This window comes from Arvicola amphibius, chromosome 15, assembly GCF_903992535.2.
Source record: "Arvicola amphibius chromosome 15, mArvAmp1.2, whole genome shotgun sequence".
Classification (NCBI taxonomy): Eukaryota; Metazoa; Chordata; class Mammalia; order Rodentia; family Cricetidae; genus Arvicola; species Arvicola amphibius.
The window spans coordinates 49,993,921-50,021,478 of NC_052061.1; the positions used below are offsets into that span (position 1 = coordinate 49,993,921).

Consider the following 27,558-nt stretch of genomic DNA (forward strand, 5'->3'; position numbering starts at 1 on the left):
CGGCCAGGGCGCACTCGGCGCTCCGCTAGCGATGTCTGCGTGACGCCCCTCCCCGCCCCGAGCCGTTGGCGTCAACGTCTGCCGGAAGCGCCTCCCTCACGTGCGGTTCGTGGCGGTGGAGGTCCCAGGTGAAGGCGGCGCGGGAACGCCGTCCGGACGCCAGCCGGCCCCGGAGGGAACCCCGCTGGAGAGGCCGGGTGCGAGGAGGGATCGCCCGCCGTCCGGTCCGAGAGAATTCTCCCAGAGGGTTCCCCCAGCTGCGGCGAGAGCTCGGACCCGAGGGAGCCCCGCTCGAGAGAACCCCACTTTAGAGTCCGGCTTGAGAGCGCGCGCCCCGATCTAAGGGATCTTGGGACTAGGGCGTCAGAGAACCCCGATCCGAGCTAGTAGGATTTGAAGGTATCAATCTGGAACCTTCTTTTAAAAAAGTTTATTTTTTAATTTGTCTGAGTGTTTCGTCTGTGCGTGTCTGTGTCCACCTGCAGAGGCTGGAAGAGGGCGTTACCGGGGGGCTATGAGTTACAGTGGGGTACGGGACTCGAACCTGGCTTCTCTGGAGAAGCTTTAAGAAATCTTAACCAATGAGTCAGCCAAGCCTCCGGATCTAGAACAGTGGTTCTCATCCTTGCTAATAATGTTCCTACCCTTTAATACAGTTCCTCGCGATGTGATGACCCCCCCCCCATAAAGTTATTTAGTTGCCACTTCGTAACTACAATTTCCCCGCTGTTACGGTAGTGTAAACATCTGATAGGCGACCCTGTGAAACTGCTGCCCTAGCTCCTTCCGAGGGCGACGGCAGGAAAGGATGCTTCTCAGTTCTGAAAGCAGGTAGTTGGCGCTCCACAGCCTACGTTCTCTTGCCTTGACACAGCAGTGTGGTGAATGTTTATCTTTTCAGAGCTAATTTGTTTACTGGAAATGACAATTTTTTTTTTTTTTTTTTTTTTTTTTTTGGTTTTTCGAGACAGGGTTTCTCTGTGGCTTTGGAGCCTGTCCTGGAACTATCTCTTGTAGACCAGGCTGGTCTCGAACCCGAAGCTTTGCGTGGGTTTCATAGTAATTGTAGGTTGTTAATGTGTATGCTTTTTCCTTGTTACTTAAGATTTTATTACAACATTTTTTAAATCGTGTATATGTTTTGTAGTCTAATTTAGCTCTGCATGTGTAAGAAATTACTTGTTATAGTAGAGATAACAGCATTTCTATTGAAATTGATGCCTGTTTTGTTTGTCTGTCTGTTTGCTTGTTTATTTCTCATGCATGCAAGAGCCTGGGGAGGTTAGAAGATACAGAATGCCCTGAAATTGAGGTGCAGATAGTTATGAGCTGTCATGTGGGTACCAGGAACTGAACTCAGGTCCTCTATCTGTAAAAGTAGGAAATGCTCTTATCTGCTAAGCTATTTCTACCACCACGACACCTGTTTCTTTTTACCCTGGAGAAGAAGCATTACTTCAAGTATTGTATTGCTTGCTTATTTGCTTACTTAATAAAGCTAATCCTAATACACAATACATTTTAAAAGCTATTTGCCGAAAGTCTTTCAATTTTAACTCATGGATGGTGACTATCATTCTGTGAGTAGTTTACACACTCATTTGCCTTGTTGAATTTCTATATATTCTAAGTGTGTGCTGTGTGGTCACAGCAGGAGTATTTATAATCATATGCCTGTTTTTTCTGAAATCCAGGTTCAAATTAAATATATATAAATGTTTTATGTTATAGGTATAATAAATACACTAACTTATAATATATAATTGTCTAAATACATATTTCTATAATGTACTTCTATATTTATATATTCATGTATAAAGTTTTGAGACAGTGTCTCACTTTGTATCCTTGGCTGGCCTCTTAACTCCTAGAGATCTGCCTTCCTCCTCTGTTTCCCAGTTGTACTCTTATGGAAGGTATGTAGTCGGGGACTGGAGAGATGGCTCAGCAGTTACGAGCACTGGCCACTCTTGCCGAGGACCTGGGTTCTGTGTCTAGCACCTGCGTGGTGGCTAGCTCGTAACTGTACTGCAGTCTCAAACGATCTGATGCCCTCTTCTGGCTATCTTGGACTCTTGCATGCATACACTCGACATATATACATATTTTTTTAAAGATAGTGTCATTTTCTGGTGCCTGTTCATTTAGACCTTATTATAATACTGTTTTCTTCTTAACTGTAGAAGACGTGTAGCCATGGCTGCTGTTTATTCTGGCATTTCCTTTAAGCTTAAAAGCAAGACAACTTCCTGGGAAGATAAACTAAAACTAGCTCACTTTGCTTGGATTTCCCATCAGTGCTTTCTACCAAATAAAGAACAAGTAAGTTTAATATAGAACTTAGATTTTTATGATCTAAAATAATTACATGTATGACTTGGATATTGACATTTATTTAAAAGATTAGAAGTCAGGTTAGGGAGGAAGCTTCATTGGAGTTAAAAGTAATGAGATCGTTCAGGTTGTTAGGTTGAAGGTTGGAAAGATGGGGAGTGGTAGTCTCTTTAGAAGGCCAAGCTAGAAATAGAGAAGGACCAAGTAGAACATTATTCTATTAATATTTCTTAAGCTTCTGTGACTAAAAAGTAGATAATGTAACTGTAGTACGATGATAAGCTCATGGAATTGGGTTGACATACATCCCAATGTTGGTTTTATTTTTTTATTATTAAATTTTTGCAATATTGGTTTTAAAGGAAGTACCATGAGAGGTATCAAAAATTTATTATAATTGTTAGATACAAGATGTAGAACAACTGACCTCCTAGTGTTCACCCTACTGCACATTTGGTCAGCTTGGCGCTCCCTGGTCAGTGCTGCGCGGTGTGAAACAGAAGGGTGACTGCGGCAGCCTGGTCAGACCCCAGTGTCCTTGTTCTTTCTCCTCTTAGCATCGGTTGTTCCTCACACGCATTGACAGGTCTGCAGAGGGAAGCTCAGGGCTTGGGAGGGGTAAGAGTAGCTCGATGTGGTAGTGTTTGCCATCATCAACAGCACCCAGCACAGTTTTGAGAGCTGAGGCTTTACCTTTTCTCAGTGTTCTGCGATTGAGTGAACGTGTCGCCATAATGGAAACTGCATGCGCACAGCGCTCTTCTCAGAAAGCCCTGTGCGTCAGCTTGTCTTGCTTGTGACTCCCGAGAGATAGATCTAGAAGGTATACTGCCTACGTCTTGTCTCACAGCCCCATTTTTTTCTTATCCCTTATTTCCATTTTGATTTGCATATATGATTCCTTCTGTGGACATTGTGTTTCTCTTTTAAAAGGCCATTGAATAATGTTATTGCACTGAAATTTTTCATTGACTCCAGACTAAGGCAACATCCTCTTTTATTCCTTAATAAACATTTCAAGATTTCATAATATATATTATTTAACATACAAGTGAGGATTTAAAACAAATACTTTCACTATACATCTTATGTTGCCATTGAATTGAGATCTTTTGGCCACAGCTTCCTAAGTACTGATATTAATAGCCATGTGTAACCATATTCAGCCTGTTTGTTTCAAATAGGATTGTGCTATGTTGTCCAGTCTCATCCTGATCTTGTAGATGGAATGCTCTTCCTGTTTCAGCCCCAGTGTAGCTGATACTGCAGACATGTTTTAAAGGAAAGCTGTTTTTGTTTTTCTTGCAATAGAATTTGGTCATGGCTGGATGTCTCTATAATGTTTAAAATTTTTCTCCCATGTAGGAAGTTCATTTTCACAGTATGTTTTCTACAATTCCAGGTTTTACTTGATTGGGCAAGACAGACATTGGTTGCATTTTATAATAAAAAACTCGAACTGCAGGAAGATATTGTTGAAAGGCTCTGGGTCTATGTTGATAACATTCTACACAGCAGGAAATTGCAGAATCTTCTGAAGAATGGAAAGACTGTAAATCTTCAGATTTCCCTTGTCAAGGTGAATCATGGTCTCTTCCGTTGATTTATGTTATGTGCATTCTTGTTAATTTCTCATTACTGCTTAAACTTGTTTGTTTCAGAATCAGTTATGTGAATATGTGGGAAATTTCAAGTTAGGGGAGGGAGAAGGAAGAAGAAATAATAGTATCCAAAAATAGAAAACGTTACTTTTTTTTTTGGTTTTTTTCAAGACAGGGTTTCCCTGTAGTTTCTAGAGCCTGTCCTGGAACTAGCTCTTGTAGACCAGGCTGGCCTTGAACTCAGAGATCCACCTGCCTCTGCCTCCCGAGTGCTGGGATTAAAGGCGTGCGCCACCACCGCCCGGCAGAAAACGTTACTTTTAAAACAGGGCCTCTATATGTAATTCTTGACTATCCTGGAACTTTCTTATGATATCCTTAAGATGCCCAATTTTCTTTTGTAGGGAAACAGGAGAAGTGGATCTGGGGTAAAGGGGAGGTTAGGGATGAGAGGACTGGGAGGAGTGGAGGGAGAGGAGACTGGTTGGGATGTATGAGAGAAGAATAAATGAAAAAATATTGACTACTGACTTTAAGCTTTGCAAAGCCTCTTGGAATTGGCAGTAAACCTTTTCAGAATTGATATTGACAGAAGATGGATGTGTGAAGAAATTAGAACAGACACTTTATCTTTTATTGATGCATTAAGTAAGTATCAAGTTCATGTTAGAGGTAAAAAGTCTGATTTCTCATCAAAATGGGAGAGGAATGATTGATTCTTTCACACTTTCTGAGCAAATGTAGCTTCAGGGTAGTCATGACCTTTATTTCTTTCTTAATACTCAGGTTATAAATGAGAGACTAGCAGAGTTCTCACTTGCGGGATCTCAGAAGAATGTCTGTGCCATCCTGAGTTGCTGCCAGGGCATCCTCTCAACACCTGCCCTTGCTGTCATCTACACAGCCAAACCAGAGCTGATTGTAGCCTTGCTGAGCCACCTTTGCTGGTCAGTCTGCAGACAACCAGAAGGAGCCATGACAGCCCAGCTATTTGAAGTCATTCATCTGGCTCTTGACCATTACCTCAAGCTTCAGCAACAGCAAGCCAACCCCAGACGTGTCTTTGCAGATATGACTGGCCACCTCCTCCAGCCCTGCCTAGTCCTGAGACATTTGCTTTTTGGGGGCACATGGACACAGGCTGGTCAGGGCCAGCTACGGCAGGTACTGAGCCGAGATATCAGGAGTAAGATTGACACGGTTCTTCGAAGCGGTGTTTTTCGACATGATTTACTCTCATCCTATAAAGAGGAGCTCTTGGAACAGCACCAAGACAACGTCAAGATAGGGGTTCTGAAGAGTCTTCTCACTCCAATGGAGACTGTGATTAAAAGGCTGGTAGAGCCTGGCTATACCAAGTCAGACCTGCATGCTTCGGTTGTGGCAAACTCAGTGTCCTTATTGTACAGACTCTTTCTGGACTCATACCTTAAGGAAGAAAACCACTTCCTTTGTTTTCAGGCTCTCCCCAGGTTGTTTGGCTGCTTGCAGATGTCACACCTGCAAGAGGGACAGATGGAAGCCCTAACTCTATCAGATTGGACCACAGAGCTTCTGGCTGTAGAGCAACTGCTAAATTCAGTGGCCACCACCAACATCTACAATGTGGCTGCTGACAGGATCCGACATGGGGAGACACAGTTCCACTTCTACCGCCATGTGGCTGAGCTGCTGATCAACCATTCACAAGCACCTGTGCCAGCTTGGTTTCGCTGCCTCAAGATTTTAATGTCTCTGAATCATTTGATTTTAGAACCAGACCTAGATGACCTGTTGTCTTCAGCCTGGATTGACGCAGAAGTAACAGAATTTCGAGCTAAAAAAGCCCAGGAGGTACTTATTAACACTGTCTTCCAGACATATGCCAAGCTCCGACAGGTACCACGATTGTTTGAAGAGGTTTTGGGGGTGATCTGCCGTCCAGCGGCGGAGGCACTGAGGCAGCCTCTGCTTGCCTCGGGCCCCTCTATGGCTCTCTGTGCATGCCTCTTGGAGCTGCCCCTGAGTCAGATCCTGGATACATGGTCCCTTGTACTAGATAAGTTCCAGTCTTTAATCATGCCCTGCTTGCAGAGTGACACTGACATGGCTTTGAAGGCATTGTCACTGAGCTCTCTGCTACATTGTATCATGTTCAACATGCCGAGTCTGGACAACAGCATGCCTCTGCCCATCATCAGACAGACACAGTGCATAATGGAGAGGATGCTGAAAGAGCTGGTGAGGCCCCTTTTGGGCCTTCTCGTGGATCTCTGGAGCTCAGAGTCTGAGCTGTGGCAGCAGAAGGTGAGCGACTCTGCACTCTTACTCTCTTGCACCTGGGCTCAAGTGGACGCTACTCTCAGTCTGCACTGCAGCCAGTACCATTCTCTGGCAGGGCCCCTAGCTGGGGCTCTGGATGTCTCAACCCTCCCTTTGTTGCTACCAGGTGTGGAAACACAGCTTTGGAAGAAGGTGGAAAAGTGTATAGTTCAGTCCAGGTCTCTTAGTAGGTACTGCTTAGAACAGCTGTACCTGCAGAAGGTGAAAAGGACTCTGATGCGAACTAGTTCCCAGTCTAAAGAAGCCCTTCAAACCTTGAAGGATGACACTGCCTGCATTCTGGATTCTAGCAGAGACTGTTTAAGTCAGAAGACAGTAGTTGCCTGGGATAGGCAGGTGTCAACAATGAATGAGTCTACATATCCTGTAGCACACTGGCACCTGATCGTATCAAACCTCACAGTTTTAATACCCTACCTTTGTTTGGATGATGTGAAATATTTGGCCACTGTCCTGTTAAGAACTTTACCAGCAAATAAAGCCCAGGAAAGCTTGGCCCATGGTGAGCCATACATCACACTTGAGACAGTATCCACAGCTCTCCTGCACAGCCCTCTCTTTCCAGAGATGCCGTCCCTCTATTCTGCTTTCCTGATGTGTATTACTGCAGAATGTTCCAGCATTCTGTGCTCTGGTGCCCGTAGTGATCTGAATCTTATTAGTCAGCGGTTTCCCTGGCTTTTTGAAAAGGACTACCACACATTTGTGGCTCACTGGGAAACCAAATTAGCAAAAGTTGGACTTGAAGGTGTAGAACCAAGAGGAGAAGTTGCCCAGAATTTTCTGTCTATGATCAAGAATGGTTTTCCTATCAAGCTGGATGAAGAGCAGTTAAAAGTCCTCCTGGAGCTCTTACAGGTCATCTCCACCCTTCACCTGGACAGCCTCATGCCATCTTACCACGTGCATTTTTTTTTCCTGTTATTCTCCATGGCTATCTCCACACTGGAGCATTGCTCTTGCCCACTAGCCCTCCAGTACTTGGTGACATGCTACCGACTCCTTAGTAGTCTGCAGAGGGGGAGATATGCCCGCTCTGTGTTCAGGGTCATGTATGTTAGTGACACCTTTGAGGTTGTGCTGACCTCACTCTTGCAAGCCAGCACAGAATTTCAAGTTAGGGAGGATGACCCCGATTGGCTACAGCTTCTTCAAGTGTTAGGGATGTTCCTGGAACAGCTAATGCAGATGCTTATCCAAGTAAAGCTGAGCTTGGTGCTCAATTTTGGAAAAATCACTGCCTTCCTCTCAAGATGTAGTAAGGAAGCTTCCAGCAAAGAATTGAAGATCCATAGCCTTCGGTACAGGCAACTGCTTCTAGTGGCTCTAACCAAGTTGTGTCAAAGTTTGGGGCCTTATGTTAAGGAGCGAAGGCATCTACTGGAGGCATCAGCAGCACTACCTGAGCTGCTGCAGCAGGCCATGATGCAGATGGGTGCCATGCTGCGTCTCTGCCTAGTGTCTGGGACTACAGGCCGCCGCCTGCCTTCAGTCCTCCTCTCAGCTCTCCCCATGCTTTTAGAAGTAGACCTGAACCAACACCTTCGGGAAGGGCAGCCCCAGATTTCTCAAGTGGTGGATTCGGATAGAACAGGGCTTTCTCACGTGGCCCTTTACCAGGATGTCTACATTCAGTTGCTGGAGGAGTTGCCTGCTCTGTCGGGGAATACTCAGTCTTTCCAGGCAGCCTTGCAATTTCTAACCTTGTTCCTTTTGGCCCCAGAGCTCCATTCCAAGGAGAGCTCTGCTTTTGCTTCCATCTTTCATTCTGTGCAGAAAGTTCTTACAGGTAAGGTGGGTTTTTTGTTTTTTAATCATGTGTATGTATGTTTTGCCTGCATATATGTCTGTGTACCAAGTATATGCCTGGTGTCCTCAAGCCAAAGGATCGTGTTAGATTCCATGGACTTGAAGTCACTGATAACTGTGAGCTGCATGTTGGTGGTAGGAATCCAACCTGGATCCTCTGAGCATTCAGTCAGTGCTCTTAACCACTGATAAAATCTTCTCCAGCCCCAATAAGGTGTTTCTCTCTGAACTGATTCTGGGTTGCAGAGGCTTAAATCAAAGGGACCTCTGTGGCCAAGTTACTGTGTTTCATCTCTTAAGATTCATATGCCTGTCACTTCAGCATGTCCTACTCGTGTGTACCACAACTGTCCGGGCTTACCCCCTACCTGGCAGCTTCAGAAGGTACCACATGAGCAAGCTTGCCCTGTAGATACGCATCTGGGACATCATTTTCTCTTTTTGTTTTGGCATGTGTAATCAGTCACCTTTCCAACTTTCCTTCCCCTGTGCACACTATACCTTTCTAGTCTTCTCAGGTCCTCTCATATTTTAGGGATTATTTTGTGTACATTCACGCCTGTTTGTTAGAGGCACAGTCTTACTATGTAATGGCTGACCTGACTCATTATATAGACCCGGCTCATCTCAAATTCCACATGTAGAATTTTTTTTTTAAATTTATTTATTATGTATACAATATTCTATATATTTGTGTATGCCTGCAGGCCAGAAGAGGGCACCATACCCCATTACAGATGGTTGTGAGCCACCATGTGGTTGCTGGGAATTGAACTCAGGACCTTTGGAAGAGCAGGTAATGCTCTTAACCTCTGAGCCATCTCTCCAGCCCTGTAGAATTTTTTTTTAAGTTGTGTATATTTGTGTGTGGGTGTGTGCACATATGAGTGCAGGTGCCTGTAGAGTCTAGGAGAGGGCTGCTTATTCACTGGAGTCCACATACGAGTGCACAGCTGTAAGCTGCCCTGCATGGATGCTGGAACTTAATTTAGGTTTTCTATGTGAACATTATGTGCCCTTAACCACTGAGCCGTCTCTCCAGCCCCCATTCATGGTTTAAGGGCTACTGTTCTTGTTCTTGGCCTTTAATTTGCTCTGGCCACAGTTGACTCAAATGGATCATCTCACCTGGGGGAAACGAATCTCCTATATCAGGCCTATAGTGCTATAGATTAACTTTGAAAATTACCTAAAATCTATTTTCCTCAGTACCCTAATCAGTGTGCTCAATTGTGTGTGTTGTGCGCGCGCGCGCGTGCGTGTGTGTGTGTGTGTGTGTGTGTGTGTAGTAAAATAGACTCATCTAGTGTCATCTCTGTTAATGAGTTTCGCCCTTTTAGGCAGCTAAGACCTCAGACACAGACCAGTGAGAGAGCTGATGTCTTCCAGTCCAAAACTGACCCTGAAGTTGTATAAATCAAAGGTTTAGGGATTCCTATATAGCCATTGAAATGTTATGGAAATTATTTAGAATAATCTAAAAATATTCATGTTAAAAAAGTACAGTATAAGCCGGGCGGTGGTGGCACACGCCTTTAATCCCAGCACTTGGGAGGCAGAGGCAGGTGGATCTCTGTGAGTTCGAGGCCAGCCTGGTCTACAAGAGCTAGTTCCAGGACAGGCTCTAAAAAAGCTACAGAGAAACCCTGTCTTGAAAAACCAAAGAAAAAAGAAAAAAGAAAAGTACAGTATACCAGGTAGTGGTGACACATGCCTTTAATCCCAGCATTCAGGAGACAGAGGCAGGTGGATTTCTGAGTTTGAGGCCAGCCTGGTCTGCACAGTTTCAGGACAGGCTCCAAAAGCTACAGATAAATCCAGTCTCAGAAAAGAAAAAAAATTACAAAATTATTGTGTTTGGAAGGGAGTGGTGATGCATGCCTTTAATCCTAGCACCCCAGAGACAGAGTCTGCATAACAAGTTCCAGACCAAGGGTACATAGTGAGGCCTTTGTCTGAAAACCCAAACATAAATAAAATCTTTAAAAAGTATATTAAATAGAGTCACTCCCCAAAGCAGACAAAGATGAACAGGCCTGATATCTTCTTGAATCTAGTCAGTACATATCACAGGCGGCAGAGGCTTTCTTTTTAGTTTTTGGGGCCAGAATAGGAAGTGGGTAGTCTTTTGAGGTTAGACTTCATGGGGATGGGGGGCAAGAGTACATGCTGAGTAGAGTTTGGCGGAGTTGATTTGCATAGAGAAGCTACAAGGGTGCAGGACCTTTAGGAAGTGAAGCCACCTGGCCTGCCCGGGCCAGTACCAGAGCCGAGTGTGTGGACTGAACAGTGCTGCTGTTGTGTCTCTGTCAAAGACCTCTGTCTGGATTCAAGTGTGGATGAACTGAGGAGACCCTGACTGTGATGCTATCTCTCCCTGTTAATAACTCAGGGATTGGTGCTTCCCTTACTGGAATTAACATCAAAGTTTTTGTTAAAGCTTTTGATGGCATTCCAAGTGAGTGTCTTAAGATGGCAGCTAGCATCTGAAGCTGTGGCTACTGTCAGTTTGTTAAGCAGAACTTCCTTATTCCTTTTTCCTACTTCTAGTGAGATGAGGCAGCTCTAAGCCTCACTTTTATATCCCTGGACCTGTGATACTCCAAACCTCTAGAACAGAGCCTCAAATACAGGGAGTCCAGCATGTTTACATATATGAACTGTCAGACTGTCTAGTGAGCAGTCTGGAGGAATACTAAGTGAGGTGAGGCCCAAGGCACTGGGGAAGGAAGGGAGCATAACATGAAGGTTGTTTTGAAGAACTGAAAGGTAGCAGTACAACAGCTTGTGGAGGTGCCCCTGCCCTTCAGTGGTGCTAAGGGGGCATTTTATAAACAGGAGCTTTTATGAAGAATGTATTCAGGCAATAGAATCTGTTGCTTTAAGGGAAGCCAATGCTTTAGAGCTGGCCTTCTGTATAGGAGTATCTCTGCTCTGGCTGATTTGGGCTTCATAACAGTCAGATAGCCATTGAGGCTGCAGAAGAGAAAATATGGGATACCAAAACCCAAGCTGAATTTGGTATTGGGGCTAGAGGATACATGTAAGCCAAGTGAAAGTGGCCTTGAAGTCCAGCCAGGCAAGTGTGGATAGTAAGCTTTTCTGGAGAGGCTCTCCAATAGGTTCTATGTTCTTTTATTTGCCAGTGACAGGCATCTTTTACTGATGTGTTCGTTTTACTGATGAGTAAATTAGGGCCGAAAAAGTCTGTGAATCTAGGTCTTAGAGGTGTAACCTGTGACTTAATCGGTCAGAGCCCCCAGTCTCTGTCCTCTTGATTGTAAATAACACAGATTGAGAGGCAGAATGTATTCTAGTAATGTGTGGCATTCTGAAACACATGAAGGATGGATAGGTCAGTGTTGGAGGGCTTGAATATCCTGCCGTGGGCTTTATTGCAAGATTGTGGGTCAGTGAAGTTCTAGAAAACACCTGGTAGACCTAGTAGACAGTCCCAGGAATGTCAAGGTTCTTTTTGTCTTTTCAACACTTCTGGGTGACCGTAAGAGTGAGGTGTTGAGTGGGAAGACTAGGGATGAGAAATAAAGAAAATGAAAGCAATAGCTGGGACCAGGAAATCCTACACAAACCAATGACTTATGCCAAGTAAGTTTATTAAGAGATGCAGCATCAGACATACTATTTGCAGGGGTAAGTATGGGAGTGGATGGCCAAGTTCAGAAGAGAGCTAAGTCAGACAGTCTTGGCAAAGAGAACATTGGATACCTCAGACATAGCTGCCTTAGGACTGATAACAACAGCCCAGGGAAAAAGAGTTTGGGTCCCCAGAAGCTGTAACTTTGACTCTTTTGAGGCATTGGCTTCAGTTTTTTACCAGCCTTCCCAAATCCACTCCTGGACAAGGATACAGAACTTAAAGTTCACATTCTCCTTTCATTGGAGCCTCTAAAAAAGTCTAGGGTCAGTCTGACTCCTTCTACCTGGGTATTAAATACTCCACTTCTCACCCATCCTGATTGTATAAGGGAGGTAAGAGATAAAAATTGCCACATGTCTGCTGTGGTCCCGCACTAACCTGAGCATATTGGCATTTTCTGTGTGCATACACTGTACATAGGTACAGCTCTGGGTAAGAGAAGAGCACCACAGTGAGCACCTGTTCCTCTTTTTTCACCAGTAATTGGTTGTACAATTAAACACCTCAAGTTATTAATGGTTGCATGGTGTCATCATATGGTTACTTTGTAGTTCATTATAACTTATAAATCAGATCTTAACACTTTTGGCGTCTTTTCCTCCAGGTCCAGGCATTTCTGCTCAGGATATTGAGCCTCACTTAGAAGCCCTGCTCACCCAAATGTTTGAGGCTGGGACAACAGAGCAGTTTGGGATCATACTGCAGTCTATTCTTCAGGGGCTGGACATCACTCAGGCGTGGAAGTCTGATCAGCAGGTGGATACCTTCTTTCTTTTGTTTGACTGCAGGTGATTTTTTTGACTGAAGGATTTTTTTTTTTTTTTTTGAGACAGGGTTTCTCTGTGTAACAGTCCTAGCTATCCAGAAACTCACTCTGTAGACCAGGCTGGCTTTGAACTCAAAGAGATCTGCCTGCCTCTGCCTCCCAATTAAAGGGATTAAAGGCTTGCGCCACTACCACCTTGCTTGTTTGAAATTTTATGTCACTTTAAAAACTAGACTGACAAATTTGGCTGAGAGTGGAGGCAGAGGAGGAGCCTGTGGGAGGGAGCCCAGTTGTGGACTGTCTAGCTTCCACTGAAGATTCTTACTTTTCACAGGGGAATTTCTTCAGAATTAGAAATGTTATTAAGGGTTAAGAATGAAGATTAAGAGAGATGCTTGTGAGAAAATAAGACATGTGTGAAAACGTGTGTGGACTTCTCAAATCATTGCCCACACACATTTTTTTTTGAAAAGTGCTTGATGTGGCCAAACAGCTGTAGATCAGAACTTAAGAATTATGCGTGCATGATTGTGTGTGTGTGTGTGTGTGTGTCTGTCTGTCTGTCTGTCTGTCTGTCTGTCTGTCTGTCTGTGTCTGTGTGTATGTATACACTCAAACACTCTGGGCGTATAGCTCAGTTGGTATTGCATTCATGAGATCCTGGGTTCAAACTCCAACACTGGAAAGAAAAAAAAAAGGAAGTATTTGGACTCTCAGTTCATAAGCCCGGTACCCTGCCATTTAGAATGTCTTACACAGCTAGCATGTCAGAATGATTGTGGGTACTGTCTAGTCAGGTGTTCCCAGTAGCACTTGAGGAAAAAGGCCCCATAGACTGCTCTAGGCTGCTGCTGCTTCTCCTCCTCACCCCCACCCAAGCTAGGGTCTTGCCATTGCAGCCCAAATCCTGAATTTATAGTCTCCCCCCCCAGCCTCTCAAGTACTGTAAATATAGATGTTTACTACTACGTGTAGCCTCATGTGAATTTTTGATTCCTGATTCCTGATAATACCTGGAGTTGGTTTTTTTATCTGAATTAGAGGAGAATTAAGGGGTGATTATGAATTCTGGGGAGGGGCATAGGAATAGTTCAGACACATAGCTATGAGCCTGAGGACCTGTACCATCCCTTCCAGTGCCTGCTGTACTTGCCTATCTTTGGCACTTACATTATGTATCTTTATAGCACATTTGGGGCCCAGCTTTGAGAATGACTCTGGGTCTCTGGGCTTCCATTCATTCAGTGAGTGACTTGGAGGAGAACATAGCCCCCAGATTTTCATTAAACAAATTGATTAGAGAAGGTGTCATAGACAAAGGAAACTTGAACTGAGTATTGAAGAATGAAGAATTTGAAGGTGTGTATGGGGTAGAAGTGTGTTTGTCTACTGGGGCAGAATGTGTACAATTGTGAAGAAATGAATGGGCTCCAAGCCTCAGTAGGTAAATGTATCCTATAGGTATGCAAGAAATTGAGATCAGTCAGAAGTGCAGGTGTGTGCAGTCAAGAGAAGACAAGGGGAGAGAGTATACAGGGCAGACATTAGGAGCTGGCTCTGGGGTTGTGTGGCTTCACAGTATTAAGGGAGAAAGAGGCCAGGCCTTTGTATTTAGTAAAAGTAGGTCTTCTTGTCTGGTTTAAAGTTAAAAGCATTGCCTGCTGTCATAGCATCTCACCCAGTATTTCTTTTAAACCTTTCCTTATGAAGTTTTTTGGTTTTTAAAATTTTACCTTATATGTATAGGTGTTTTGCCTACATGTTCATGCCTTGTGCCTGCAGAGGCCATGAGAGGGCATCAGATACCTTGGAACTGGAATTAGATGATTGTAAGCCATGATGTCAGTACTGGAAATCAAACCTGGGTCCTCTGGAAGAGTAGCTAGTGCTCTGAACCTCTAAGTCATCTCTCCAGCTCCCTTGTGTAGCTCTTGATCAGTTGGGGTAATAGCATCCTCTGTGGATAACATCTTGGCAAAATGGAGTCTATGATTAGACCATTCTTTGTTTGCACTAAGCTTGCTATCCTGAACCAGTTCTGTGCCTGGTTTAGTAAGACACTCCCTAAGGGCCCTGTTTCTGCTGGAGTTATGCTCATCATCATTGCTTCCTCTCTGCACAAATGTGAAAGATGGCCCTTGCTCTTGGAACTCATCCCTGACCAGCCTTTGTCCCTGTCCCCAGTAACAGGGTTCCATTTTATTGTCAGTCCCAGTAAAAGGAGCTCTCGTGTGGGATTGGCTATTTCTGTTCTAAAGTTTGCCCTTTCGTTTCAGGTGGTTTTGTGTGCCATTAGACTACTCAGTCTACTACTGAAATGCCCACTCAGTGGAGAGAAGGCGAGTTTGCTATGGCGTACGTGTCCCCAGATAGTCATGGCTCTAATGGTGAGTGGTTTGTCCAAATGCACTCTCCAGCTCTTTTGTCATTCCCTCCTCTGTAAGACAGCTAGTTTCTTGGGATCTGCCATCTTCTGGGTCTGTGGCCATTTCTTGAAGGTGGCCATGAACAGGTAACCAACCCGCTTGTGTTTCCTATCTGTGTGCACTGTTAGACAATAGCAACCTGACTTGGAGGTGGTGAGTGGGTTGGGCACTCAGAACTATTAGATGGGAAGTGATGAGATAAATGGCAATGGCAAGGTGAATACTGTGGGCCATATACTCAAAGTAGGTTAAGGGGGATCCCTGGGACTGATCCTCCACAAAATTCTGTGGTCAGTTAAGCACAAAAGGCGTGTCAGGAGGGGTACATGTGTGTAAGGCATGTGATACGGTAAAGGGGAATACTCTTACCCTACCAAAGTGTTGTGTTTTCATCTGGCAGTGACTTGGTTTCATTTTCTACTACAAAAGCCTGATTCATTGAGGCTGGTCTTAGTGTTTTCACCCTTGCTTGAACCTGTCTCAAAAGGTTCTTACTTTAGATAGGAAAGAGCAGTACCTGTTTGCCATCATTACCATCCTGTTAGAACTTTTGCTATCTGAGAGAATTGTCATGAATCAGAATATTTCCAGAGCTAACGGGCCTGAAAACTAGACTGCGTGTTTCCTCCTGTTTTCTAATTTGCTTCTTCGTCTTTTCCCTAAGAATCTGTAAAACCAAAAGGCATGTGCTGCATATGTGTGTGTTGAGGAGACAGTGGAGAAGCAAGTTATTGAGTGGGATATGGAGCATACTGATGGGTGGCCATAATGGTGACAGTGTGTATTGATCACATTTATTTGCACCAGGTTAGAACCCTTGATGCCTCTAATGTGTGTGGCAGACAGGCTGCAGAGCCATGTTCCCTGCAGAATGATGCTCTTGTAAGATTCAGGACTCAAAGGCTAGGTGACCCAGGAATGTGGTTGGTTTTTTTTACGCATTTGACTCTTTGTCGGGGCCCACCACCCAGTTTCCAAATAATCATACATAGAGGCTTATTCTTACTTATGAATGCCTGGCTTTAGTTTGGCTTGTTTCTAGCCTGCTTTTCTTAAATTATCCCATCTATCTTTTACCTTTGGGCTTTTTTCTTTCTCTTTTTCTGTATAAGTTCCCTTTACTTCTTACTCTGTGGTTTGCTGTGTAGTTGGGTGGCTGGCCCCAATATCCTCCTTTCCTTGATCCTTTATTTCCCTCTTCCCAGATTTCTCCTCCTATTTATTCTCTGTGCCTGCCAGCCCTGCCTGTCCTTTCTCTTGTCTTGCTATTGGCCATTCATCTCTTTATTAGACCAATCAGGTGTTTTAAACAGGTAAAATAACCAGCTTCACAGAGTTAAATAAATGCAACGTAAAAAAATGCAGCACATCTTTGCATCATTAAACAAATGTTTCACAGAATAAACAAATGTAACACATTTTAAAATAATATCCCACAACACAGGGAAGTCCTTTATCTTGAGTCTATTCTCTTATTTTCTAGGAGAATAACTGAAAATCTTAACTAGACCTGTTTTATAATCATAGGCATTTGGGACTGATGATCTGTTTTGGGAAAATACTGTTAAGCATGTCTGACATGCAGCTTCTGTGTAAGAGATTGGGTGTGTCTGATCCCTTTTGAGAGACAGCTTGTCTTCATGGTAGATGTACTGAGCAAAGAGTGAGAGCTGAAGCAGCCAGGTCTATAGGATACTGGATGATAGCCTCGTCCCTTTGGGTTGTTGATTGTCCACACCATGTCCTTGTACAGCATAAGCAGACTACCTTTGTCACCTAGAGCTTAAGTGATTTTATTTCCTTGCAGGATTACCTTCACTTTCTTTTCTTTGTCCATCCTCCTTTGTAGCTGCAACACCGAGAGGCCTGCCAGGAACAACCTGTGGCTCTAGCAGTGGTTGAGCCTGTTCTTGACGTCCTGGCTGTTCTGTTGCGGAAAGGGGAGGAGACCATCAGCAACCCTCATCATGTCAGTCTGGCTTTTAACATCTTGCTCACAGTCCCTCTGGATCACCTGAAGGCACTGGAGTTTGGCAGTGTCTTCCAGAAGATGCACAATGTGCTATTCTCCATCTTACAGTGCCACTCTAAGGTGAGAGTAGGAGCACAGCAGCTGCTCCTATGTGTGTTGGAAACGACAGCTTCTAGAGGGGCAGCGGAAGGGCTGGACTGCTCAGTGGTGTATGTGTGAGAGGCTCCTGTGTCATCCTAACCACCAATAAAAACAAAAGCAACAGACAGAAAACTAAAGGAAAGCAAGAAAGGAAAGCTCAACTGTTAGAGACTTTACTTCCTGTAATTTCTCATATGTAAACATAGAAACACTTGACCTATTCTTCAGGCCGCTTGAGTTGTTCTTTGCCACATCTGTTACTTTGAGTGGTGTCATATATTATACAAAGGAGGTCCATTGTTTTGTGTTTGCTAATAATGTCCTTAAATGTCACTACCTTGCTTAGATATGTTGGGATTATAATTCAAGTGCTAAAGAGAGTGAGAGTTTATAGTTACTACTGTTATATCATACAGAGGCTAGGAACACAGATTTCATAGGAGAGAGAATGGCCAGCTAGCGTTTGTTGAGCATTGGCTCTTTACCCCATAGTAAGCCTGTGGTAATCCTATTTTAGTGATGAGGCTACTGAGGCTCAATGAACATTTTGACCAATGCCACTTGGTTGAATCTGAGTGTTAGGCCAAACCTATTGATACCTTTAATTGGGGTTTTTTTTCATGCACCACCACTAATACATGTGACCGGTAGGAATTCATAAATACTAGGTATGCTCATGTACACATACATGTTGAAATATTTCTAAGTATTTTGATAATCTAAGAATAGGTAGTCTACATATATGCTATGATGTGTGCTTGAAGGTTACAGGACAAATTTGTGGAGATGGTTCTCTCTGTCCCTTTTATATGAAGTTCAGTGTCCAAATTATGGTTCCTATGGCTGTGATGAAACACCATGACCCAAAAGGGAGTTGAGGAGAAAAGGATTTATTTGACTTACAGTTCCACAACACAGACTGTCACTGAAGGAATTCAGGGCAGGAACCTGGAGGCAGGAGCTGATGCAGATACCATGAAAGGTGCTGCTTCCTGACTTGCTCCTCATGGCCTGCATTCTTAAAGAACCCAGGACCACCAACCTAGGGATGATACCACCCACAGTGGTCTAGGCCCTCCCCCATCAATCACTAATTAAGAAAATGCAGCAGGATCTTACGGAGGCATTTTCTCAATTGAGGCTTCTTCCTCTCTGATGACTCTACTAGCTTGTGTCAAGTAACATAAAATTAGTCAGCACATTCAGGGATTGAACTCAGGCTACCAGACATGCATGACAAAAATCTTTACCCACTAAATTATGTAATCTCCCCAGCAATGCCATTTTTTTAAAATATTTATTTATTTATTTATTTATTATGTATACAATATTCTGTGTGTATGCCTGAAGGCCAGAAGAGGGCACCAGACCTCATTCCAGATGGTTGTGAGCCACCATGTGGTTGCTGGGAATTGAACTCAGGACCTGTAGGAGAGCAGGCAATGCTCTTAACCGCTGAGCTATATCTCTCCAGTCCCCCAGCAATGCCATTTTTAAGAGAAATGGTCTGTTCCAAAGACTTACAGCTGTCGTCTTTGGCCCTGCCTCCTTTGTCACTACCTTTGATAAGATTTTTTCTTGACTAATATTAAGGTTGTTAGGAGACTGTATAATATAATGCAGCACAAATCATCGCAGTCTGAGAGTACAGATCTTGCTGAAAGTAAGCTTAGAAAACTGACTCCTGGAACGCTGCTAACACATGTGTTTAGTGACTTTAGACTTGTGTATAGAGAACATCAACAGCTGATTAACAGGACGATGTAAAGCAGCTAACATTCACTGACACTGTCAGGTCTCAGGAGGGAAGCCAGTGAGTGCATGGTTTTAGATCTACATACATGTGAACATTCAGCTAAAATCCACTCAGATGTATCTGGACAGTATAGCAGGTGCCCAGTATTGACTAAACACCCAGGAAGAGACTATGATGAGAAAACTTCACATTACAATTATTTCCTCATGATGCCCTGTTATCTTCATTTTGCAAATGAGAAAAATGAGGCACACACAAAGGACAGATTTGTGAAGTTACCAAGGGTGTCATTGTGGAGCTAGAAAGTTTGGTCTGGATTTGATAACTGTTCATCAGTATAACAAGGGTTCAGAGAGAACTTAATGAAGCTCTGGAATGCTTTCCCCAAAACAGCCTCTTAAACCTGTTGCAGAAAGCCAGTATGAAAGGTTTGCTGTGGTGATGTCTGGGTTTTGTTGCGTTAATTACACCAGAGAGAATTGTGGTGGTGTTCTACTCTTCTCTTTAGTTGGACAGTGTGGTCCTGTAAATAAACACTCAGTGGTGCCTGCATCATCAGTATGGTACTCAGTAGCTGCAGACATGTTGACCACTTGAAATGTGGTCAGTATGACCAGGATCTGCATTGCATGTTTAATTTTGCTTAATCCTAGCTAAATTTACATGAGCTCATTGCTGTTTGGATGGACATTGTGGTTGTGTTCCTGATGTGAGGTATAAAGAAAGCATGTTGGGGGCTGGGGAGATGTAAGTATGAGGAACCCAGTTTGGATCCCCAGAATCCATGTAAAGTTGGACATGGTAGCCTGTGTCTGTAATACCAGTGCTTTTATGGCAAGATGGGAGGTGGGAGATAGGCAAATTCCTGCAAAGTTGAGGGTCAGCTGGCCTGGAGAACACAGCAGTGAACAACAAAAAGGCTGTGTCTCAAAAGTACGGTAGAAGGAAGCACTAACAACTAAGGTTGTCCTCTGATCTCTACATGTGTGCTACGGCACGCACGCAGCCACACTCCATACATGACTACGCATGCACACAGATAGATACAGAGATTTAAAAAGCATGTTTTGTCATTTTAGCCTCATTTTTCTTTTTTACTTCCTTTTTTTTTTTTAAAAGAAAGAAATAAAATTGTCTGGTGTAGTAGTAAATGCCTGTGATCTCAGCACTTGGCAAAGGCAGGAAGAATTCTATGAGTTTGAAGCCAGCTTGGTCTACATATGAATTTGTGATACACAATGAATCTTTGTCACAAAGGAAAAAAATGAATTTAAAAATGTAAGAAAGTGAGTGGGGAAGGGAGAAGCACTTGGAGGATGATTAGACATTTAAGAAGGTTAGGAGTGAGCTAACCTTTAGAAAGATTATGTGTAAGAGTTTTATCTGCATGTATGTATGTGCAGCATATGCATGCAGACCTCATGATGTCAGAAGAGGGTATCTGATCTGGAGTTATACACAGATGGTTGTGAGCTCCTCTATGGGGACCAAACTGGGAACCAAACCTAGGTTCTCAGAAGATGATTTATTCTTAACCACTTAGTTATCTCTCCAGTTCCAGGAGCAAACTTCTTAAAAGAGTTGCTTAGTCTCAGTGTTCAAGTTTAAAGTGGTTTGATCCTCATTTTAAGTGAATTTATGTAATTTTTTTCTCTTAAATACCAATTCTGGCCGGGCGGTGGTGGCGCACGCCTTTAATCCCAGCACTCGGGAGGCAGAGGCAGGCGGATCTCTGAGTTCGAGGCCAGCCTGGTCTACAAGAGCTAGTTCCAGGACAGGCTCTAGAAACTACAGGGAAACCCTGTCTCGAAAAACCAAAAAAAAAAAAAATACCAATTCTGTGAGTTTCTAGAGTATATTAGAACCAGTGTAGAATAAGCACAGACTCGGCAAATTTTAAATCAATGTGCCCCACAAATTTTGAAACGCGTGTAATGTAGAACCCTCTACTTCCTAAAACGTTAAAACAAGAACTAAGGAACCAGATGTGAGCCAGATTTCAGCAGTCATTTTAGCAAAAGATAAGAGAAGTATCTGTGCTGCACAGCAGGGTATACATCTCTCTATGTCCTGCCAGGTAAGCAGACAAAAGATCACTGACCTACTTCTGTGTTCCTCTATTACTGCAGGTGATGCTGAAGGCCATTTCATCCTTCTTGAACTCGTTTAATATACTATTGTTTTCAGTTATGCATGAAGGACGGCAGAAAGACAAAGGTAATTCAGAGTAATGGCTTCAGGTACATGTGTATTTATCATGTAGTGTTTTTGACCGTAAATATTTCTTAAAATAAAACCACCAAACTGAGTTCACATAAAATATGTTCAGATTATCAAGTGAATATTCAAGAAAGAATTTGAGAAATATTTATTTTTATTTATTGGTGTGTGCACATGTGAGTGTGTATGTGTGCAATGCTAATACTGGTGGAGGCCAGAAGAGGGTGTCTGCCAGCCTAGAACTAAAGCTAAAGGTAGTTTTAGGCCACCTGATGTGGGTGCTAGGGATGGAACTTAGGTCCTCTGGACCTTCACCACTGAGCTCTCTCCAGCCTCTTGTCTTAGTTAGGGTTTTTATTGCTGTGATAAAACACCATGACCAAAAGCAACTTAGTGGAGGGAAAGGGTTTATTTCGGCTTACCACTTCCAGGCTATACTCTGTCACTGATGGAAGTCAGGGCAGGAACTTAGTGGCAGGCACTGAAGCAGAGGCCATGAGGAATGCTCCTTGCTGGCTTGTTCTCCATGGTTTGCTCAACTGCTTTTTTGTTTTTGTTTTTCAAGACAGGGTTTCTCTGCAGCTTTAGAGCCTGTCCTTGCAGCTAGCTCTTGTAGACCAGGCTGGTCTTGAACTCACAGAGATCTGCCTGCCTCTGCCTCCCGATCAACCTGCTTTTTTATGCAACTCAGTACCAGCTGCCCAAGGGTGGCACAGTCCCCTGTCATATGGTCCTTCCCACATGAATCATTAATAAAGAAAATACTATTAATAATTTGCCTACAGGAAATATTATGGAGGCATTTTTTCAGTTGTTCTTTTTCCCAGCTCACTTTAGCTAAAGTCAAACTGACAAAAACAAGAACAGAACTAAACACTACCCAGCCAGGACAAAGGACAACTCTCAAGATAATTTTTGTTTGAGACAGGATCTCACTATGTAGCTCTGGCTGGCCCAGAACTCAGTATGTAGACCACATTGGTTTCAAACTAACACCTGTCCTCCTGACTCAAGATAATTTTTTTTAACTATTTCAGATCATCACATTTTACTGTATCCCAAACTGTGATCTGGCATCTCTGATTGAAACTTCTTTTTCTGGAAAGAAGGGGGTGGAGGAGAAAAGATGAGAGGTTGCACACTACTGACAGATGTTGCAGTTCTCCCTTTACTCTGCCCAGCTGTGAACAGCTAGCTGGTGGCACAACGAATTTGTCATGCATAGCACAGTGCATGTGTCCTTCTAATTAATATTAAAAATCTACTGATGTGTAGGGCTGGTAACAAGTTCCTTCTCTTTGATAGCCTTTGCTGGTATATGACTGTCTGTGGTTCCAGTTAAGGTTATTTAATATCCCAAGATGCTATTCTGATGGTGATATCTTCCCTGATGTGCCCAGGGAGGCAGACAGGCAAAGCAAGGTCTTGCTATGGACTATTGAAGTAAAGTGTGGCCGTATGCTATGTCAAGCTTGTCCCTTGTCACATGTTCTGAGCATGCATAGAAGCATGTGCTTCATGTTGAACTAACTCAGTCCTCTCTAATCCCAAGATTATTCTCTGTACTTATGGCTTGGCCCACAGGGTTTATCGGTTCTATTCTCCTTATTGGGTTCTAGTGCACTCTTATGATTATGTATGAACTCAGTGACTGCAATAATCAGTCACTCATACTGTCTAAATGGAGATTGTTAGGTCATGAAGCACATAGCTATAGTGTGGGCCTTGTGAAATACTTCCCAAATATTAACTGAATTTCATAGAAATTAAATTGATCTAGAGAACTATATTTATTAAAGATAAGATGTCTGTGTGTTTATTTTCAAAAATTACTGTACATATTAAAAATCAGTTTTATTGAGGTTTAATGTTTGCATGATGCACTTCATCTGTTTAATTGATAATTAAGAACAAAGTGAAGCCACACCACAGCCAAAATATAGATTCTTTCAACTTGCGTTTGAGTTCTGTGTCTCTGTATTAGGTCTGATCTTGAGCAACCACCAGTCTACCTTTTGTTCGTGCGTTTGTTTGCATTTTCCAGATTTATAAATAAAGTTATAGCTATTACTGTGCTCAGCAAAGCTTGGGAGGTGCTATAGCATGGCCAGTGCTCCCTATTAAGTCAGGGCAGACTTGGGAAGCTCAGGAACTAGATGGTCTTACACTGACTAGCAAGGGAGGACTGGAGTGAGAAGTGACTCTGGGAAGATAGGGGGAGGTAGGGACTGGCTGATGGCCTTATATCTTACCTCCATTTGCCTGTGAAAGGAAAACCTTACACAGACAATTTCTAGAACTGATAGAGGCAAAGGCATAATTTGGAACTCTTTTATATCCTCTCAATAAACTGTTTGTCTTGAAGATAATCATTTGATCCTGTCTTATAGCAATCTATCTCCTTTAAAATGATAGCAGTCATAGATTTCATCCTTTTAAGTGAATTGATTTTCTAGTTGGATATTGTATTGTTAATTTTCCCCTGGCTGTGGTAAAATACCGACATAGGCAGCGTAGGAAAGGAAGGTTTAGCTCACAGTTTGAGGAGATACAGCCCATCATGGGGACGGACGTATGGGGTGGTTGGTCACATTGCTCTGTAGTCCGGAAGTAGAGATGAATGCTGGTGCTCAATTGGCTTTCCTACTCTTTTTTCCCATTTTCAGCTCAGGACCCCAGTCCATGATATGGTGCTGTCCATTTCAGGGTGGTCTTTCCTGCCCACTTAATACTAGGTTGACAATGAAAATTAGCTATCAGAGACACACACCCCGCCCTGGAAAAACACATGGACTTGAATATCATGTTTTTTACTGTTGTCACGTTTGGACATATCTTTTACCATATTTTTGTCTACAGAATAAGCCAGTAGAGTCTGGGAAGAGCAGAGAGTTGCAGTCAGTTCTACTTATAGTAAGATTGTAGGGCTAGAAGAAATGTTCTTGCCATTTCAAAGCTAATCATCTTCCATCTGTAGGAAGCATGGATGACTTGCCAGTGGTCCTTGAGTGTGCACGCCTGGTGGAAAGGATGTATAGCCACATTGCTACTCGAGCTGAGGAATTCACTGCGTTCTCCCCATTCCTGGTGGCCCAGTATGTGACAGAAGCACAGAAGGTAAAAGCATAGACTGAACATGCTCATCAGGGGTTTCCATTCACAGCCTTAGAGCATAGCTTTTTACCAAAAATAGCAATGATAGGCACACAGCAGTGAACTTTTCTGTACATGTGTGTGTGTGTGTGTGTGTGTGTGTGTATGTGTCAGCCTTATAGAGTTATGGGTAGAACGGAGGGACATGTAAGGGTCATTGGAGCCCCTCACTGAAGTTGGTCAGGACTCCAAGACTCCCAGGTCTCTGGTTCCAGTACAGACTTGGACCTGTTTCCTTTTCTTGTTATCCAATAGGCAAGTGAAATCTCACCCAGGACCAAGAACTCTTATGGCTCCAAACCAGCAGAGCCTGGAAAAGAGGGGCCTGGGGTAGTCATCACATTCATTTGCTCCTAGACATTCAGAGTAGACTATAGGGTAGACACACTGAGAATTTTGTTACTGCTGATTTTTGTTTAAATTTATCTGGCTTTTGGGATTGTTGTTTTAAATGATGAATTTATCATTAAGAGTTACTTGTTCACGTATGTCCATGCACTGTTTTCACACTTCCATAAGCTACTGGTGCCCCGTGGTCAGGCCAGTTTAGGACTATAAATGGCATTGGAACTTTAGTTTGATTAATGAATGCCAGTGTGTCAGAGTCAAGTGAATAAATCCATTTGCTTGTATTTGTATAAACATGTTTACATGCTTCCTGGGAAATAGCGTGTCTGGTGGACTGGATTGGTACTGGGTCTCTTGCATGCATGGTAGTTGGGTCTCTTGGTGGGCACTGTGGAGGAATGTCTAGCTAGAAAAGTCAGCATTTCTCCAGGGAGGTTTGGTTGAACAGCCTTTCTAGATTGCTTCCTTCCCTATTTCAAGTAACTGTAACTGTTGAGTAACTTTCCACCCCACACCTTTTTGTCATTCTAGCAACTTTATCTGGGCTAGGGGGTGGGAGGGAGCAGCAGTGCTAAGTAAGTGCTTGAGAAGATACTTATAGTGGTTTTGGAATGACATGAGGACTTGTCATTTGATTTCCTTATACGCATTTAACAGTTTTATCGAAGCTTGATATACTGTAAGCATGTGAGTCATTAACATATAAGCTTTTGATGAGAGAAAAGCTTGTACTTTTTAACTGGAGAATGAGAAGAGACATAGTAATTTCATTTTGCTGAGGTACAAAAAGGAAAGTGATAATTGGAACCTTGAAGTCATATTGTTCTAAGATTTATTTTATGAAATCTCTGGTCTCCTGGCTTCATTATTCATCTTTAATTTAAACTTGTCCATTTTTTTCTTTTTGTTTTGTTTTGTTTTAATCTTGAAAACAAAAAGGGCTTGTGAGTTATTAAGGCCAGTACATCCTGGAATCCATTGGCAGAAGTCTAGGTCTTATCTTTCATTTATTTTTAAATTTAGTAATAAGAAAACACTCCATAAGCATTAGAGACTGCTACTGAAAACCATAAATTCTCCCAGGCAGCATGTTTAGCTTTAATTAAATGCCCAAGAGTAAAGACAACCAGAGAGATCTCTGCATTCATTCCTTGTGTTTCTGTAGACTAGATGTTGTGGGAGGACCTGTGAGAGACAGACAGATTGCCTGGGAAGACCCTGTTGGTCAGGAGATGCTGCAGTCTACAGGCCTGCTTGTTTTGTCTGCTCTGTGTAATGAGGAATCCTAATGAAAACATAGAAAGATGTTTCCAGTTCTTTGCTCTTTTACTTCCAGCTTAGGTTTACAGCAGTCCCTCCATATCATATAGCTAGCTTGGGATGAGTAGTGGTTAATGCTCTTCCTACTCAATGAGTTTTGAAGCTGCTGGGATATGTTTTCATTCACTGACCATTGATCCTAGCTGTAGAAACTGCCTTTGTCTTAGAAAGTCTGAAGCCCAGGGATCTGTGGCTGCACCAATTTCATTCTGAGCTTACTGAGCTCCGACATTTTTAGCATGTTGCCTGATTTGTCCCTGGTTTGTGCTTAGAGCCTTCTTCCTTCCTTCCCAGGTAACCTTGTACCCAACTGTGAAGAACCTGCTACAGGAGGGAATTTATCTCATCTTGGATCTCTGCATAGAGCGTGATATTCAGTTTCTGCGGGCCTCGCTACAGCCTGGAGCACGAGATGTCTTTAAGGAGCTGCATAGCGACTACCTCAAGTACCACAAGGCCAAGCATGAAGGAGAGAAAAGATACACAGCCTAGGCCACACCACAGAAGCACAGTTCCTGGTACATCTTGCAGAGGCTTCATGGTTCAGAGTCATAGAGGATGTAAGGCTTCTGAAATTCTCAGGCACATTATCAGCAACCGTGGGAACTCTTCCTGCCATACCACGAGTCCCACCGTGTCTCACTGTGTATCCCTGACTGGTTTGGAACTTACCATATAGACCAGGCTGACCTTGAACACAGAAATCCACCTGCCACTTCCTTCTGTATGTTGGTGCTAAAGGCATACACCACTTTCGGGATTATTTATTTTTATAGCTTTTTTTAAAATCTTAATCTGAGTATTCTTTAATATCCCTCTTCCTAGGATGATAAGGATTGAGCCTGGGGCCTTACACATGCTAATTTCACACTTCTGCCACTCAGCTACACCTTCATGCCTCAGTATATCTTTTTGTAACTAAATGTGGCATAAGAAACCTGAAAATAGGTTTTGGGATTGGATGAATTTAATGGAAAAAAATTGCTGATCATTATGACTGTACCTGATGTCCTTTTCCTTTTTGCCTCTCCTGGCTGGAAACTGTAGGGCTGCTGTTTTGCTTCTGATACATGGGACTGTAGTTAAAGCCTGTTTGAATAATTCTGCCCTCCTTTAAACCAAGTAGCACAGAGATACTTTCCAGCCGCCACTCTTGTGCCTTTCCTCTGAGAATTCTGGTGGTGCTGGGGGAGCAGCCAGGGCCCTGGATAGGATGGTATGTACCTATCTGGTAGGTAGGTGTTTTAGCACAGGAGCCAGGGCTCTTGCTTGTTCCTGCTTCAGTTTGAGAAGTTCATTATAAAACTTCCTGCTCAGTTCAAGAAATAATGTTAACTGTTCTTACTATCTAACAGTGTATTTTAATGGTCTCAGTTACCCAAACAGCCTTTATTACCACTTAAGAAATGCCTTGTTTAGTCTCTTTGTTGTGTATGTGTAGATATATAAATATATAGTAAATTGATCAAAATGTGTTTTAATGTTTTCTTTTGTAACAGTTGTCATATTAGAATCAATAAACATATTTGGTATTTTTTAATTAGCATAGCTGCTTCATTTACTAAGTCCCCCATTGTCAGACATAGGATTCTTCTAAACTTACCTTTATAAATACCATCCATGGCTTGATTATTTCCTAAGACAAATTCGCATAACTGTTTGTTTGTGTAGTTTTGAATACTCTGTCTTGTATTTTGAGACAGGAGCTTATTCTATAGCCCAGGCCGACCTT

The 27,558-nt window shown here is 43.0% G+C and overlaps 1 protein-coding gene across 1 annotated transcript; it reads left to right on the forward strand.

Annotated features, from left to right (window-relative positions):
- The first annotated feature begins 97 nt into the window (after positions 1–97).
- Urb2 (URB2 ribosome biogenesis homolog) lies at positions 98–27,369 on the forward strand. The gene is made up of 10 exons (XM_038313257.1): positions 98–399; positions 2,184–2,322; positions 3,737–3,913; positions 4,722–8,046; positions 12,329–12,480; positions 14,767–14,877; positions 16,766–17,008; positions 20,915–21,002; positions 23,983–24,122; positions 26,121–27,369. The coding sequence occupies exons 2-10, from the start codon at positions 2,197–2,199 to the stop codon at positions 26,316–26,318; spliced, it is 4,560 nt and encodes a 1,519-aa protein (XP_038169185.1). The 5' UTR covers positions 98–399; positions 2,184–2,196; the 3' UTR covers positions 26,319–27,369.
- Positions 27,370–27,558: the final 189 nt, after the last annotated feature.

What these genes read in the sequence shown, in the direction of transcription:
- Urb2 (XM_038313257.1), top strand. Translation starts at nt 2,197, where the DNA reads ATGGCTGCTGTTTATTCTGGCATTTCCTTTAAGCTTAAAAGCAAGACA. An exon ending in TGTGCAGAAAGTTCTTACAG is followed by an intron (nt 8,047 to 12,328) that starts GTAAGGTGGGTT and finishes CTTTTCCTCCAG; the next exon opens with GTCCAGGCATTTCTGCTCAG. An exon ending in AGGACGGCAGAAAGACAAAG is followed by an intron (nt 21,003 to 23,982) that starts GTAATTCAGAGT and finishes TTCCATCTGTAG; the next exon opens with GAAGCATGGATGACTTGCCA.